We start from the raw sequence: 15796 nt of genomic DNA, 5'->3' as shown, positions 1-15796 counted from the left end.
TAAGTGATTCTGAGGTCACACTCTCTTGCCTTTGTTTAACCCAGTTTTCTTTCCACTGAGTCACAAAAATATGGATGACCCCAGATGGAGATACCCTTTCGAGTTAGGTGGTTTACCTGCATATGTGTCTGGGACGTAGTCTTTCACCTCTATGTAGACAAAGAGTGCTGGCAGCATCAGAGGCTGATTCCTCTCGTTCCTCAGACAGATATAGTGATAGCCTGGGGGGTGACATGATACTGTGCATCACTGTTTCTTATAATGCCAAACATCTATTTGATCGAAGTGTTTATTTCAGGTGACTCTGGATGACCAACAGATTACTTCTACCTCATTTTATTCATGTGGTCTTGAGTGATAGGGTATTATTTTTCTCATCAAACAGGAAAATAATGTTGACTCTGATTTTTTTTCCCTCTTTCCAACCATCTTTTTCCCCACAAGAGAGAATTTGAAACCATGTGTCATAGATTGACTTATCAGTCCAAATTTGTGCCCTGTATATGATTTCTCAGTTTGGGGGTTAGCCTGTTTGGACAATGGGATGTCAGTGACGTGTACAAGCAGAGGCTTTGCATGCGCTTGCAGATACAGGCATGCATCCCACTGGGCTGCCGTGAGATGCCTGTGAGTGCAACTGCTTCTTCACCTGGAGCCCCTGAGTGGGCAGGTGTGGCAAGCCCACAGCCTCAAGCACAGCTGCACAGCCAAAGCGCACCAAGCCCTACTACTCCACAGACCTGTGAGCACGAAGACGAAGCACATTTCATAAGCCTCTTAATTTTCAGGTAGTTTGTTACACATAATATCTGGCAAGAGTTGACTGGCCTAGTAGTCATAGCACATCACAAAAACATAATATTGCCAGATTTAAATATATAATCTTATAATCCTCTTTACAGAGCGAAACACCAAAACAACAAATAGCTTCCTACATCATTCTTTAACAATCTTACAAGGCAGTGATGATTTTCTTTACAACTTTGATAAAAAGTTTCCCACAATGCTATCCATACCTGGCCGAATTGCTTGTACTGGCAAGATTCGGTGACCAATAAATTTACCACCTTCTTCATAAACTGCTATCCTCAGACAGGCTAGAGAAGGAAGAACCACCTATAGGACATTAAGAATACATGTGGTTACAAGAAGGAGTGACTTCCAGAAACAATTAGAAAGGTATTATTCAAATAGGCCCTACTTTTCCAAATCCAAGTAGAAGTTTCTGCTGAGCAAATTGATAAAAAGTTAAGTTACTGCTCTATAACTTGGATTTTCAAAAAGAGAAGGATTACCAGAGAGATGGCTTCATCTGTGTTTTATCACCTTTTCAAAATGAGGAATCTGTTCAACAAATAGACCATTTTCTTTTGACATGAACATTCTCAAGGCAGAGGTGACAAAAGTTCTATGTTTAAATACTGTGAGTTAATGGTTTAATCACAGTTTGAGCATTCATTATTATATTTTCAAAGCAAACTACCTTTGTACTTTGGAGCAAAAATTATAAAGTAGCTTTCAAGGATAGCTTTCAAAATGAGATTGCTTATTTGTAAATTTACAAATGAACCATAAGTAATTGCTTACTTTTTTTTCTCTCAGTGTAAAACATCTGGGGTACATATGCAGCTATACTATATCAACATGTCAAGACAATGAGGCCAATTATACCTTAAATATGTATTTCTTTGGAACATAAGAAAACTAACATTTATTGACTACTTTCAATGGGTTACATATTTTCTAAATGTTTTCAGTATATTAGGAAATACTCATATAAGAATGCTATGAAGTAGACAGTACTACTAGATCCAATTAACATAAGGAAAAAAAAGCTGGAGTGCAGAGATCTTTACCACAGATAAGATACACTATTTGCAGAAGACTGCCTTTGTAGATATTTTGGCCAGATAAAAGCAAAGGGTATGTTAAGAGTGCACTCTACCTTCAATAGAAAGCACTTACTGTCTTCCTTTTTGTGTAAACCATGTGTGAAAAAGATCTGTTTTTTGGTGAAAGCAGAGGGAAAGACAAGTCGAATGTAAAAGGTATTAACTCTATCAGATAGAATCCAGACAAGTTACAAAGATCGACACCAGTGGTTGGAGATTCTAGGGAGTTTAATTGCTATGCTTTTTAAAGGAAGCATGGACTTCCTTTCTCTTGGCTACCATATTAGTCCCTATTTACCACTCTACTTCATTCGAATTATAGTGAAGACATATCATTTATCACTTGTATTATGAGAGGCTATGAGTTAAAATTACATGTTATTCTGGTCTTCCAAATGAGGTATCCTAGAATTAATTGGGAGAAGGCAATGGCACCCCACTCCAGTACTCTTGCCTGGAAAATCCCATGGATGGAGGAGCCTGGTGGGCTGCAGTCCATGGGGTTGCTAAGAGTCGGACACGACTGAAGCGACTTAGTAGCAGAATTAATTGATTCACAATTATGAAAAATCCAAACAAGCAATTCACAGAAATCTTGAATAGTTTTCAAGATAGTTTTGAAAATGCTATTGTATTATTAAAAATTCCCAAATGAAATAATAAGTAATTCCTCCTTTCATTTGTTTTACAGTATAAACACCTGAAAGTGAAAGTGAAGTTGCTCAGTCGTGTCGACTCTTTGCGACCCCATGGACTGTAGCCCACCAGACTCCTCCATCCATGGGATTCTCCAGGCAAGAATACTGGAGTGGGTTGCCATTTCCTTCTCCAGGGGATCTTCCCAAGCCAGGGATTGACCCCGCATCTCCCGCATTGTAGGCAGATGCTTTACCCTCTGAGCCAACATGGAAGTCATAAAGCACCTAGAAGATGCATTAACATCTGACATGAAGGACACAAGACCAACCTTTTTGAATACAATGGGTTCTTCTTCCCAGATGGGATTTACAGCATTTCCTTGTGATGTTTTGGTCTTAAATGCCTTCCTCCTTGTGTCCACAGGCAAACCAAACATATCCACTTCCACATAAGTCCCGACTTTCTTATCAGACAGAAACTGACCTGAAATAATCTAGAAAGTTTTTTAAATTATTTAAAAAAAAAACTCTTAAAAAATGAATAAAAATTATACAAGAGAAAACTTTAGGGAGAGATAAATGCTAATGATGAATGCTGAGCCATAATCAAAGTAAAACAGAAACAACAGTACAAATATTATTTTTTTTCTGGTTAAAGAATTGGTAGAAGAATAATGAAAATGCCAGCATTAGGAGTTAATTAATAAGACAAAGTTGTATAGGATGAAATACATGAACAAGCTTGAAAAGTTTAATGAGATTATGGCTTTTATATTTGAGAGATATTATCTATTAAAAGTTAAAAATTGATTTTTAGAGCCAACTGAATATAAATATTTTTCTAATACTTAAAAACTTTATAAGAGAAAAAAATTCTCATTTTAGCATGATTGTTCAGTTCAGTTCAGTTCAGTCACTCAGTCATGTCTGACTCTTTGTGACCCCATGGACTGCAGCATGACAGGCCTCCCTATCTATCACCAACTCCCAGAGTTTACTCAAATTCACATCCATTGAGTCGGTGATGCCATCCAACCATCTCATCCTCTGTCGTCCCCTTCTCCTCCCACCTTCAATCTTTCCCAGAATCAGGGTCTTTTCAAATGACTCAGCTCTTCGCATCAGCTGGCCAAAGTATTGGCATTTCAGCTTTAACCTCAGTCATTCAACATGAGTCCAGACCACCTGACCTGCCTCTTGAGAAATCTGTATGCAGGTCAGGAAGCAACAGTTAGAACTGGACATGGAAAACAGACTGGTTCCAAATAGGAAAAGAAGTATGTCACGGCTGTGTATTGTCACCCTGCTTATTTAACTTATATGCAGAATATATCATGAGAAACACTGGGCTGGATGAAGCACAAGCTGGAATCAAGATTGCTGGGAGGCATACCAATAACCTCAGATATGCAGATGACAACACCCTTATGGCAGAAAGTGAAGAAGAACTAAAGAGCCTCTTGATGAAAGTGAAAGAGGAGAGTGAAAAAGTTGGCTTAAAACTCAACATTCAGAAAACAAAGATCAGGGCATCTGCTCCCATCACTTCATGGCAAATAGATGGGGAAACAGTGGAAACAGTGGCAGACTTTATTTTGGGGGGCTCCAAAATGAAAATTAAATTGAAAATTAAAATGAAAATTAAATGAAATTAAAAGATGCTTACTCCTTGGAAGAAAAGTTATGACCAACCTAGACAGCATATTGAAAAGCAGAGACATTACTTTGCCAACAAAAGTCCGTCTGTTCAAACTGATGGCTTTTCCAGTAGTCATGTATGGATGTGAGAGTTGGACTATAAAGAAAGCTGAGTGCCGAAGAATTGATGCTTTTGAACTGTGGTGTTGGAGAAGACTCTTGCGAGTCACTTGGACTGCAAGGAGATCCAACCAGTCCATCCTAAAGGAAATCAGTTCTGAATATTCATTGGAAGGACTGATGTTGAAGCATGATTGTAGATGAAATTAAAAGGTTGCTTCAGAGTACAAATTTAACTCACAGCATAATAGAAAGTCTAGCATTAAAGAAAACTTCTTGTTCATAAAATTCAACTTGAAAGAGTAGTCATAACACCATGCTACTCCAATTCTCAAAGTTGTTACACTTTAATAAAAAGCCACAATAATGATAAAAATACTAAAAACAAATACCAACTTTAAACTATTAAACTCAGTTTATCATCACTCCTAACCACACTGGTTAACCATCCACATGATTGTGGTATCCTTTGCCTAGCTATAAAGCTAATGATATAGCTATACAGCTATAAAGCTAATAACTGTGGAATTAAATGAGATTTTAAAACTACACGTGAATAATCTTCAGACTCGGAGGGGTTCTCGGATGTTATAAAAGTTAGTGGAGACAAACATGATGTCCTTCTGCTCTAGCAACAGAGAGGGAAACGTGGAAAGCAAGTGTTGGTGGAACGGACTCAGTGATTCATGTTATCTGATTGACAAAGCTTCACTTTCTGAGCCCCAGTCAGTGAAAGGAGACAGAATCACCAAGATGATGGCTGGGCCGGAAACGGACACAATGGCAGCCTGGGGATGGCCATGGAGACTGGGGAGGCCAAAGGCAGCTGCACGCTGATGCGGTCTGAGGTGCCACACAAGTTAGGAAGTTATGAGGAAGAGGCTGTTTGCATTTACCCCGGGGATACGCATTTCTCCTGAATCATGGTCTCTGTGCCTGAGTGCATGAGACCTGCAATTAACAATCTCTTTGTTTCCTTTGAGGTTCTACATGAGAACTACTTAGCAGACATTTTATAGCATGTTTGAAACTTCCAAGTTAAGTTAGTCATGCTGGGAATTCAGATGCATCAAAGATGGTGTGTGCTTAAGATTTTTTTTTTAATGAATACATTGTTTTCCTTTTGTTACCTTTTTCTGCCCAGCATGTGGATCTTAGTTCCCCACCCAGTGATTGAGCCCACGCCCCCTGCGTTGGCAGTGTGTGGAATCTTAACCACTGGACCCCCAGGGTAGTGACAATATGCTTAAGATTTTTATAAAAACAGACTTCTTAACTAAATTAATAACACTGAGCCTCAATGTTCTCATCAGTAAAATAGGATCATGGAACACCACCAGAGCTCAGAAGTCCATTCCGGCATTTTAAAGTCTATGTCAGGGGATGGGTTGACGTGAGCTGCATTCTGGCTCCAGCCATCATGGTGAAGGCAGGATTCTGCTGCAGGGCCTCTGAGGCATTGTGGCCTGTCCATTCAGGGGACACTGACATCCCTAGAGCAGTGTCTCCACTCTGGCCTCGGGCAGCAGTGTACACCTGTCTGGGACTCAACTGTTTTCCCCAGTTTCTCTATGTGATTGTTATAAGCACTTACACTGTCACGGCAGAATTTTCAAGAAAGAATAAACAACAAGGCAAACATATAAAATGAGATGAATCGGCAAACAAGGACAAAAGATTATTTTGATAAAATATTACTATCAGTTTGACCTGACTACAACTACAGTTGAGAAAAATTCTAAAATAGCTTTTTATCCGTGAGTGATGCTTGAGTTTATCTTAATCAAACTTGACAGGCATTAAACATCCTTTGCTGAAAACAATTTCCTAAACTAAATATAATCTTGAAGCTCTAATTCTGCCAACTCCACTTGGCAGATATATGGGGTGAAATAATTTCAAATGATATCATTGAGAGACACTCCAGTGCAACTTTATTTTTAATCTCTGGTGTAAATGACATAAATTTTAAAGTAAAAATGGGTTCAACAAGCTTAGAATAGATATAAATTAGTGAAATTGTTGCTGTTATTGTTCAGTCACTAAGTCGTATCTCTTTGCAACCTCATGGACTATATAGAGTACTTTTTTAGACAGTTTTTTATATGCTTTTGGTTTAGGGTCAACTGGAAAATTGCATTTATGCTTTATTAAAAAGGTTCTTAGTGCTACAGTTATCCAGTTAAGCAGAAAAGAAATGGAACTTTTAAAAAGTAAATGAAACTCAGCTACAACAAACAATGGCTTATAGGGTTCACGTAAAAAGTTTTTTATAAAAACGATTTCCCATTTATAGTATTAAAAATATTTTCTCACAGCTAAAAAAAATACCTTGTATCTCCTGTAAAATAAATTTCAAAGACTGCAGAAATCATTTGCAATTAATTTTTTGAGGGTCAGATGTATGTTTAATGATATGATTCTTATATTTAAGCCACCAGGGAAGCCCTTAATATCATTACTCACTATGTGTTATAAATTCCTGAATACTCTGAGAGATTTTCAAAAGACATGCTATGGTAACTGGAGAACTTTTATTCAATCTTTAATAATTTATTGAGAGAATACCTTTATTTTCTCTAATTTTGTTCAGTATGGCTATTTTTCTAAAACTGACGGTGGGAGGGAAGACCAGATTTCTCCAATGAGTCACTAATTTTTGTGGTTTTGGCTTTCCTGGTGGCTCAGACAGTAAAAAATCCACCTGCAATGCAGGAGATCTGGGTTTGATCCCTGTGCTGGGAAGATCCCCTGGAGAAGGGAATCCCCTCTCCATATTCTTGCCTGGAGAAACCCATAGACAGAGGAGCCTAGGAGACTACAGTCCATGGGTTTGCAAAGAGGTGGACATGACTGAGTGTCCCCACACACACACTCACACACACACACACACACACACACACAACACAATTTCGTGGTACATTTCTCTGTAGGATCTTTGCACCAAAAGAAAGGGCTAGCCATGGTGAATCTCAGCAACTTGCTTCACTGATTTTGGATCTGATTTTTAGCCCATTAAAAAATGGGGCATCTTGTGCATATAGCTTTTGAAAACTTTTAATATGAATTCAGTCTTTAAATTAAATTTAAAAAATATACAAAGGAAGTGAAGACTTTACTGGGAAGTAAACACTTACTGACTAAACTACTTTACACAAAATAGGTGCTGTTGAAGACTTTTGCTGGGTACAGTTGTGTGATGGGGTGAACATACCTTAACAGATAAAGTGTTGGCCACTATGCCATCCACGATGCCTTCTGTGAATGGATCAAAGTGCTTGTCAGGTCTCCTCATGAACTCCGGCTTCAGCCTGTAGCCACTCTTGCCATTGTATTCATACATCCCCATGTTTATCTGCATAGCCAGGTCTGTGTACAAAAGACACAAACCTTACTGGGACTGTATTTACATTTGGAACAAGAACGTAAGATTGTATTACAGTACATTTCTTCTCCCTCTTTAAGAAAAAAGACTTAATCATTATAGAAACTTAGGAAATACAGACAAGAAAAAAAAAAAACAACTGAGCTGCCATCTCCAAATCAAGAGGTGAACCGCTGCCAACAGGTTGGTGTAGATTCTGTTTTTCTATTTAAAGTATATGCATCCATTTGCATATATAAAGTGTATGTAGTGTGTCCATTTCATTAAATATCCATCTGCTTTAATTTTAACAACTGTATAAAACACTTTTGAAGAGATACACCTGAATACCCAGACTATACCAGGCCCCACTCTGTACATATTTATGTCTCTTCCAAACTTTTATCATTTATATACAATGTTTTGATTTTACCACACTGTTGTGGTGAAATCTTTGAAGACATCATTAATGATGCTCTTAGGAGTGAATTTTCTAGGTCAGAAAATATGTTTATTGGAAAAGCCTTTTGATAATTCTTACTAAGATGCTCTTCAGAAAGTTTAAATCTCCAATCCATGTTTTTGAGGATGGACTTCTTCATACGTAATCAACAGTAGATACTATAATTCTTTTTTTAATTTATAGGAAAAAGATTTTCTTTAAAAATTTTTTATTTGTTTGATTACTTACTACCAATATCTAATCACTCATTGACTTGATTCTAATGGACAAAGATTCCTGGTCAAAGTCTGCTAAGACTTGATCAATGTAGGAAATAAATGTCTACATTATTTGCAACTGCTAGAGCTAAACAAACAAGCTTTAAAGTCATAATGAATTTGAGAAGCTATCAATTTGTTCCAGATTGTCTGAGTTACAACTCATCTCTACTTAGATAGACAGTAAAGAAGTGATAGTAGAATTATTTCAAAGTTTCATGTAACAAATTGTTTTTAGAGCAGGGAAAAATAAGTGAATTTTTATCTATCATTTTATAAGTTATTATGACTGTGATACCAAAATTGGATAAACTACCAAAATTATGCTTGAAAAAAATTAACTTCAAAAGCCTAAAAATTAATTGTCAAGTCATATTTTCTAAAAAAAATATATAAGCAAGTAGAATTTTTCTCAGGAACAAAAGGATACTTACATATTAGAGATATACTAATAAAATTTATCACATTTCTCACAAAGAAGAAATGAACATACGATCATCCCAATAGATGTCAAAGAGACATTTAATAATATTCAACATAAATTCCTAAAACCAGTGTTGTCATTTAGGTCAAGTGTAGATTCCTTTAGTGTGTAAAAGACTGTCTCAAAGTCACAGCCAGCATCTACCCATTGGCATCATGATGTGAAATTCTCATTAGTGTCAAGATGAAGTGCCCAATCTTAATACTATTAGTTAATATTATTTTAGAACAGTCAGTCCAAAGCAAAGAAACACTGAACAGTAAGAGAAAAGGAGAATTTCCTCTTCCACATATTAAACCATATTATGAAACATTATAATAACAACAAAGTTATTGGCTCCAGGAAGGTGAAAAATTTATTAATGGAGACTTATAAATTGAAAAAATGTACCCAAATTAACAATGAAAAAGGCAACCTCTCATATAAAAGACTGATCTCTTACCAAGATTATACATGAACATTAAATCTATGTGGATGAAAGTGTTAAATTACATGTGAAAAAGAAATTATGAAAGAAATAGAAGTAAGCCTGGATTGATTCTCAGATGTGGAGCTTGTAATTGTAAGGGCAAACTAAGATTCCATAAAATAAAACATTAATCAATCCGATCTCATCTCTTCCACAAAATAAGACAACATGACTTTTGTATAAGAAGTACTGTTATAAATGAACAGAAAAATTGACAGCAGTCCTGAATAAAAGCAGAAATGGAAATAAAAATCATATCATTCCATCATAGGGGATTGCAATGCAGAAGTAGGAAGTCAAGAAATACCTGGAGTAACAGGCAAGTTTGGCTTTGGAGTACAAAAGGAAAAGGGCAAAGGCTAAAGGAGTTTTGCCAAGAGAATGCACTGGTCATAGCAAACACCCTCTTCCAACAACACAAGAGGACTCCACACATAGACATCGCTAGATGGTCAATACAGAAATGAGATTGATTATATTCTTTGCAGCCAAAGATGGAGAAGCTCTATACAGTCAGCAAAAACAAGACCTGGAGCTGACTGGGGCTCAGATCATCAGTTCCTTATTGCAAAATTCAGACTTAAATTTAAAAGTATAGGGAAAACCATGAGGCCATTCAGGTATGACCTAAATCAAATCCCTTATGGTTATACAGTGAAGGGGATGAATAGATTCAAGGGATTAGATCTGGTAGACAGAGTGCCTGAAGAACTACGGACAGGAGTTCCCAACACTATACAGGAGGCAGTGACTAAAACCATCCCAAAGAAAAAGAAGTGCAAGAAGGCAAAGTGGTTGTCTAGCAGGCTTTACAAACAGCTGAAGAAAGGAGTGAGGCAAAAGACAGAAGAGAAAGGAAAAGATAAACCCAACTGAAAGGAGAGTTCCAGACAGGCAAGGAGAGATAAGAAGGCCTTCTTAAATGTATGCAAAGCAGCAGAGGAAAACAATAGAATGAGTAAGACTAGAGATCTCTCTAAGAAAACTGGAAATATCAAGGGAATAGTTCATGCAAGGATGGGCACAATAAAGGACAGAAATGGTAAGGACCTAAGAGAATCAGAAGAGATTAAGAAGAGGTGCCAAGAATATACAGAACTGTACAAAATAGGTCTTAATGACCCAGAAAACCATGATAGTGTGATCACTCACCCTGAGCCAGATATCCTAGAGTGTGAAGTCAAGTGGGCCTTAGGAAGCATTACTATGAACAAAGCTAGTGGTGGTAAAAGCATCCCAGGTAAGCTATTTCAAATTCTGAAAAAGGATGCGGTTAAAGTGCTCTACTCAATCTGTCAACAAATATGGAAACTAAGCAGTGGTCAGAGGACTAGAAAAGGTCAGCTTTCATTCCAATTCCAAAGAAAGGCAATGCCAAAGAATGTTCAAGCTACCGGACTATTGTGCTCATTTCACATGCTAGTCAGTTTATGGTCAAAATCCTTCAGGCTAGGCTTCAGCAGTAGGTGAACTGAGAGCTTCAAGATGTACCAGCTGAGTTTAGAAAAGGCAGAGGAACCAGAGATCAAACTGTCAACATTCATTGGATCATAGAGAAAGCAAGGGAATTCCAGAAAAACATCTACTTCTGCTTCATGGACTATGCTGAAGCCTTAGACTGTGTGGATCACAACAAACTGTGGAAAATTCTTAAAGAGACGGCAATACCAGACCATCTTATCTCTTGAGAAACCTGTATGTAGGTCAAGAAGCAACAGTTAGAACCAGTCATAGAAACTCACTGGTTCAAATTTGGGAAAGAAGTACGACAAAACTGTATCTTGTCATCCTGCTTATTTAAAGTATATGCAGAGTACATCATGTGAAATGTCAGGCTGGATGAATCACAAGCTGGAGTCAGAATTTCTGGGAGAAATATCAACAACCTCAGATATGCAGATGATACCACTCTACTGGCAAAAAGTGAAGAACTAAAGAGCCTCTTGATGAAAGTGAAAGAGAAGACCGAAAAGGCTGGCTTGAAGCTCAACATTCAAAAACTAAGATCATGGCATCCAGTCCCCTCATTTCATGGCAAATAGAAGGGGAAAAAGTGGAAGCAGTGACATATTTGCTTTTCTTGGGCTCCAAAATCACTACAGATGGTGACTGCAGCCATGAAATTAAAAGATGCTTGCTCCCTGGAAGGAAAACTATGACAAACCTAGACAGCATATTAAAAAGCAGAGACATGACTTTGCCAACAAAGGTCCCATACAAAGTTATGGTTTTCCAGTAGTCATGTATGGATATGAGAATTGGACCATAAAGAAGGCTGAGCACCAAAGAATTGAGAGTCTTTTGGACTGCAAGGACACCAAACCAGTCCATCCTAAAGGAAATCAGTCCTGAATATTAATTGGAAGGACTGATGCTGAAGCTGAAGCTCCAGTACTTTGGCCCCCTGATAGAGGAGCTAACTCAATGGAAAAGACCCCGATGCTGGGAAAGATTGAAGGCAGGAGGAGAAGGGGAGCAGAGGAGGAGATGGTTGGATGGCATCACTGACTATGATGAATTTGAATTTGAGCAAACTCCAGGAGATAACAGAGGACAGTGGACAGTGAGGAGAATGGAGGACAGCCTGGGGTACTGCAGTCCATGGGGTTGCAAAGAGTTGCACAGACTTAGTGACTTAACAACAACAAAAATAAAAACACAAACTTACAAGGTTCAACTTCAACACTCAAAGAAATGAAAAAGAACAAGGAGATAGTTGTCTGAATTATTACTATTACTTAATAATAATACTTAACCAAGATCACAAATGTGAGGGAAAAACATATCATACATTGCTGATTGAGAAGAAATCTCATGCCACATTTTTGATGTACAATTTGGCATTGTACAAAGGTTCTTAAAACTTTCACTTCTTTGAATTCTATTTTAGGAACTTTTCCAAAAGAACATTAGGAGATAAACTTGACAATTTATATTTCAGCCTGTTCTCAGGGCATTATTTATAGCAGAAAAAAAATGTCCTAAAGTTCAGTGATAGGAAATGTGCTTTAGTTAATTCTGAGATGTACTTAATATACAGCTATTAAAATTCATGTTTCCATATAATATTTAAATATATATGAAGATATATATTTTAACAAGGTATTAAGTGAAAAAGCATGTATATGCATAGCCAAAAACCTTATAGATCACAAAGCCAGAAGTTAACAATGTTGAGAGAATCTCTCAGTGGTAACATTCCTGGAAGTTTTATTATTTTTTTAATACTTATTTTGAATTTATATTTTTTAGAATAAATGTGTATTACTTTTAAAAGTGTAAAAATTTGTTTGAAAATAAGTAAAACAAATCAAAATAAAGACATCTACAAACTATTAGAGATAATTCCTCAATATTCAAAATTTGTCTTTTTTTGTAATGGTATTTTCTTTATGAAAATGTGTTTTTGTTTGTTTTTTCAATCCAGCCTGGCAGTCTTTCTCCTCCTTGGGATGATTTTCAGGCACTTGGAAATGTGGCTTTTATAGGATGGAAATGAATACTAACTGTGTGACTTACCCACTGTTTGGAAATTAAGGGCAACCATTTGGCAGCCTGCATTCCAGAAGAGCTGAGGCATATAGTTGGATGAATCCACGCGTGTTCCCTTTGGATATATCCTGCTAAGCTGCATTTTGTTATATCTGGACCATCATGTTAAGTAGTGAATACAATTACAAAAAGAATTAACCAATAATATTAACTGAGAAGCTGCTTCCCATCTTTCACTGAGGGGGAAATGAATTAAATATGGATGATCTCATTGGACTAGTGAGTGAAATATGTAAAAAGCTTTCTGAACAAACAGAATAAATGTGCTTTTATAATACAAATGGAGCATCATCTTTGCAGAGCCTTGTGGGTAAAAACTAATGAAGCAGCAAAAATGGTTGAGTCAACACAATTTTTTGGAAATTATTAAGGACTGGCTTAGTGATTAAGGACATAAAAGGAAATCCAAATGTAGCAAATCATGGGACAGGATGATATTGTGCTTGGCAGAAGCAGATAACATGAACTGTACAGCTATTTTTGAAATGCTCTCTGCTCATTTTCTTAACCTTCTCAGGGAATGCTCTTTGCCAAAACAATGGTACTCTTTATGATTGGTAACAAGGTTAATATAGCACAGAAGATTTTGACTCATATTTTGAATCCTACCATCATCAGTTTTCCATCCTGAGAACCTGTTAGTTATTGAATGATGCTATGTCTTTAAAACACAATTAATTATTGCTATTACCAAGCTTTAAAGAACCCTCTTGCCAATGCAGGAAATGCAAGAAACACAGGTTAGATCCCTGGGTTAGGGAGATCCCCTGCAGTAGGAGATGCAACCTGCTCCAGTATTCTTGCCTGGAAGATCCCATGGACAGAGGAGCCTGACAGGCTACAGTCCATGGGATTGCAAAGAGTCAGACATAACTGAGCGACTGAGTGCAAACGCACACACACACACACACACACACACACACACACACACTACCAAGTTTGGCAGAGGTCAGCGCAGGTTCTGGGTTTGACAGGGGACTTAGGCCAAAGAGGGTTTGAAATTTAACCTGAAACTTGTAAGCTGCATGATTCAGGACAAGTTATTTCCCTTTTCTGTGCCTCAGTTTCTTCATCTATAAAAGATATATGATTCTTACATCATAGGGCTGTTGTGAGGATTACATTAAAACATAACAAAGGTCTACCATGTAGTTAGTACTTATTGATTACTAATGATTATGTCAATCATCACTTTGTTTATGGAGTTAACACCTGTTTCCTTCCCTATTGTTAATGAACTTTAAAGATGATTTTTTTCTTTTATATAACTAGGACATTTAATATTAATTTTATGAAAAAAATTCAAATGTTTGTGCCATTTTATTTTAATTCAGGAATAAAATAAGAAAACTGTCATCAGGAGTCTCAACAAATCCATTATTAGTAATATATATTTATATATTATATATTATATATTATTAGTAATATATATTTATAGTCTCATCATCATCCCAACTATTTTTCAATTGGACGTCTATTACATGTAAGCATGTGAGACACCAGAAAGGTGTCTCTATTATATATATAATATATACTTTATGCACATCATATTTTACATATGTATAAAATGCACACACACATTTTACTATGTGATCACTAACCCAAACAGCAAGCCACCAAGCTGGTATCATCATTTCTGTTTTACAGGTGAGAAAAGGGAATTGCCAAGGGATTAAGAGCTTGATAGTGTGAAGGTAACCTTGAAATCTTTCTTTACTCCAAGGCCAGTTTTCTTCCATGGGCCAGACTATCCCTCTCACCATTGCATAAGAAACCTGAAACTATTTATCACTCCCAAGTGATAAAGACTTTAGCCATTTCATGCACCTTTTCCTTATTAAAGACAAAAATTAAACCAACAGCACAAGACTTCATTAATGTCAATTCAGCACACATCCGTCAAATCAAGGATACTCTACAAATTCCACCGGAGACTTTGTAAGTTGCTCAAGACCTTTGGTTTCCACAAAGGAAGACATCTCGAAGCTTCTATTTCTTTCTGTGTTAACAAAAGCAAAAAAAGTGAGAAATAAAATTCAGTGTTATAAATAATAGCACATAAGAAGTAGACAAATGTCCCGTGAAACTGAGGGCAAAGACCCTCAAATAACTTTCATATTTAATTTTGTTTTAATTTTAATTTTCAGTCTTAGTGGTGTCTTCTAATATTTGCTACCTGGTTAGATGTCGTGCAAGTTAGGGACATGGTGGCCTCAGTGTTGGAAGATGAATTTTAGACGTGGAGAGTGTGGCCAGGTAAGCTAATCTGTCAAAAGAGGACCTTTTGTTCTAAATCCATTCAGATTGGTTTCTTGAAGCCATCACTGAGAACTAACAATACAGGCCACGTCCACATGTACATTCCTCCAGATGCTGACTACCTCTACTCGACTACACCCACACTGTCATCACCTCAAACTTGCAGGCACCCTTTGGTTGAAAGAACTAATGTGACCTTAGAATTTTGTTATTTTAAAGCAGAAGGATCCTTGAACATTTTCCAGTCAGATGGCCTCATTTTCAGATTACACGTTGGGGGCCACAGAAATGAATGTCCTAGAAGGTCTCAATATTCTTGGACACGGAGCAACATCTTGAAAGTGAAAGCCAAGCTTCCAATTAGAGTGAGAGAAACCAAAAGAAGTTATCTTAGTTTAGAAAGGCAAAGAGCCAAACAGCTTCTCTGACCTCTTTCCAACTAGAAATCGCACTGCTACATATGAAGACATGTCACTCGGAGCTCAGTGATTTAAACGAGTTACCGTCAGGCATTGTTCCCTCTTTGATGCCCATTTTCCATAATTAAAGCCTCATTTTTCTTCCTAGTTATTCCCACATTTCTCCTTTATCCACCTCTTCACCTTCCCCAATTTAATCAACTCTAAAGGAAACCCTTGTTTCTCTTATTTTGGTCCATCA

General features: G+C 37.0%; 1 protein-coding gene across 2 annotated transcripts in view; it reads right to left on the bottom strand.

Moving 5' to 3' along the window:
• Nucleotides 1-15796, bottom strand: part of PLCB1 (phospholipase C beta 1) — an 824470-nt gene that overhangs the window by 142928 nt on the left and 665746 nt on the right. For both annotated transcript variants that reach the window (XM_070471868.1, XM_070471869.1), the window contains exons 17-22: nucleotides 14792-14876; nucleotides 12845-12969; nucleotides 7503-7657; nucleotides 2860-3024; nucleotides 1017-1116; nucleotides 117-221 (exon numbers count right to left, since the gene is read on the bottom strand). In XM_070471868.1, the coding sequence (XP_070327969.1) occupies nucleotides 117-221; nucleotides 1017-1116; nucleotides 2860-3024; nucleotides 7503-7657; nucleotides 12845-12969; nucleotides 14792-14876 (735 nt within the window). The remainder of the gene's footprint in view (nucleotides 1-116; nucleotides 222-1016; nucleotides 1117-2859; nucleotides 3025-7502; nucleotides 7658-12844; nucleotides 12970-14791; nucleotides 14877-15796) is intronic.

Source organism: Odocoileus virginianus, chromosome 9 (genome assembly GCF_023699985.2).
Source record: "Odocoileus virginianus isolate 20LAN1187 ecotype Illinois chromosome 9, Ovbor_1.2, whole genome shotgun sequence".
In the NCBI taxonomy this organism is placed as follows: domain Eukaryota; kingdom Metazoa; phylum Chordata; class Mammalia; order Artiodactyla; family Cervidae; genus Odocoileus; species Odocoileus virginianus.
This window is presented reverse-complemented; position numbering and strand designations above follow the sequence as displayed.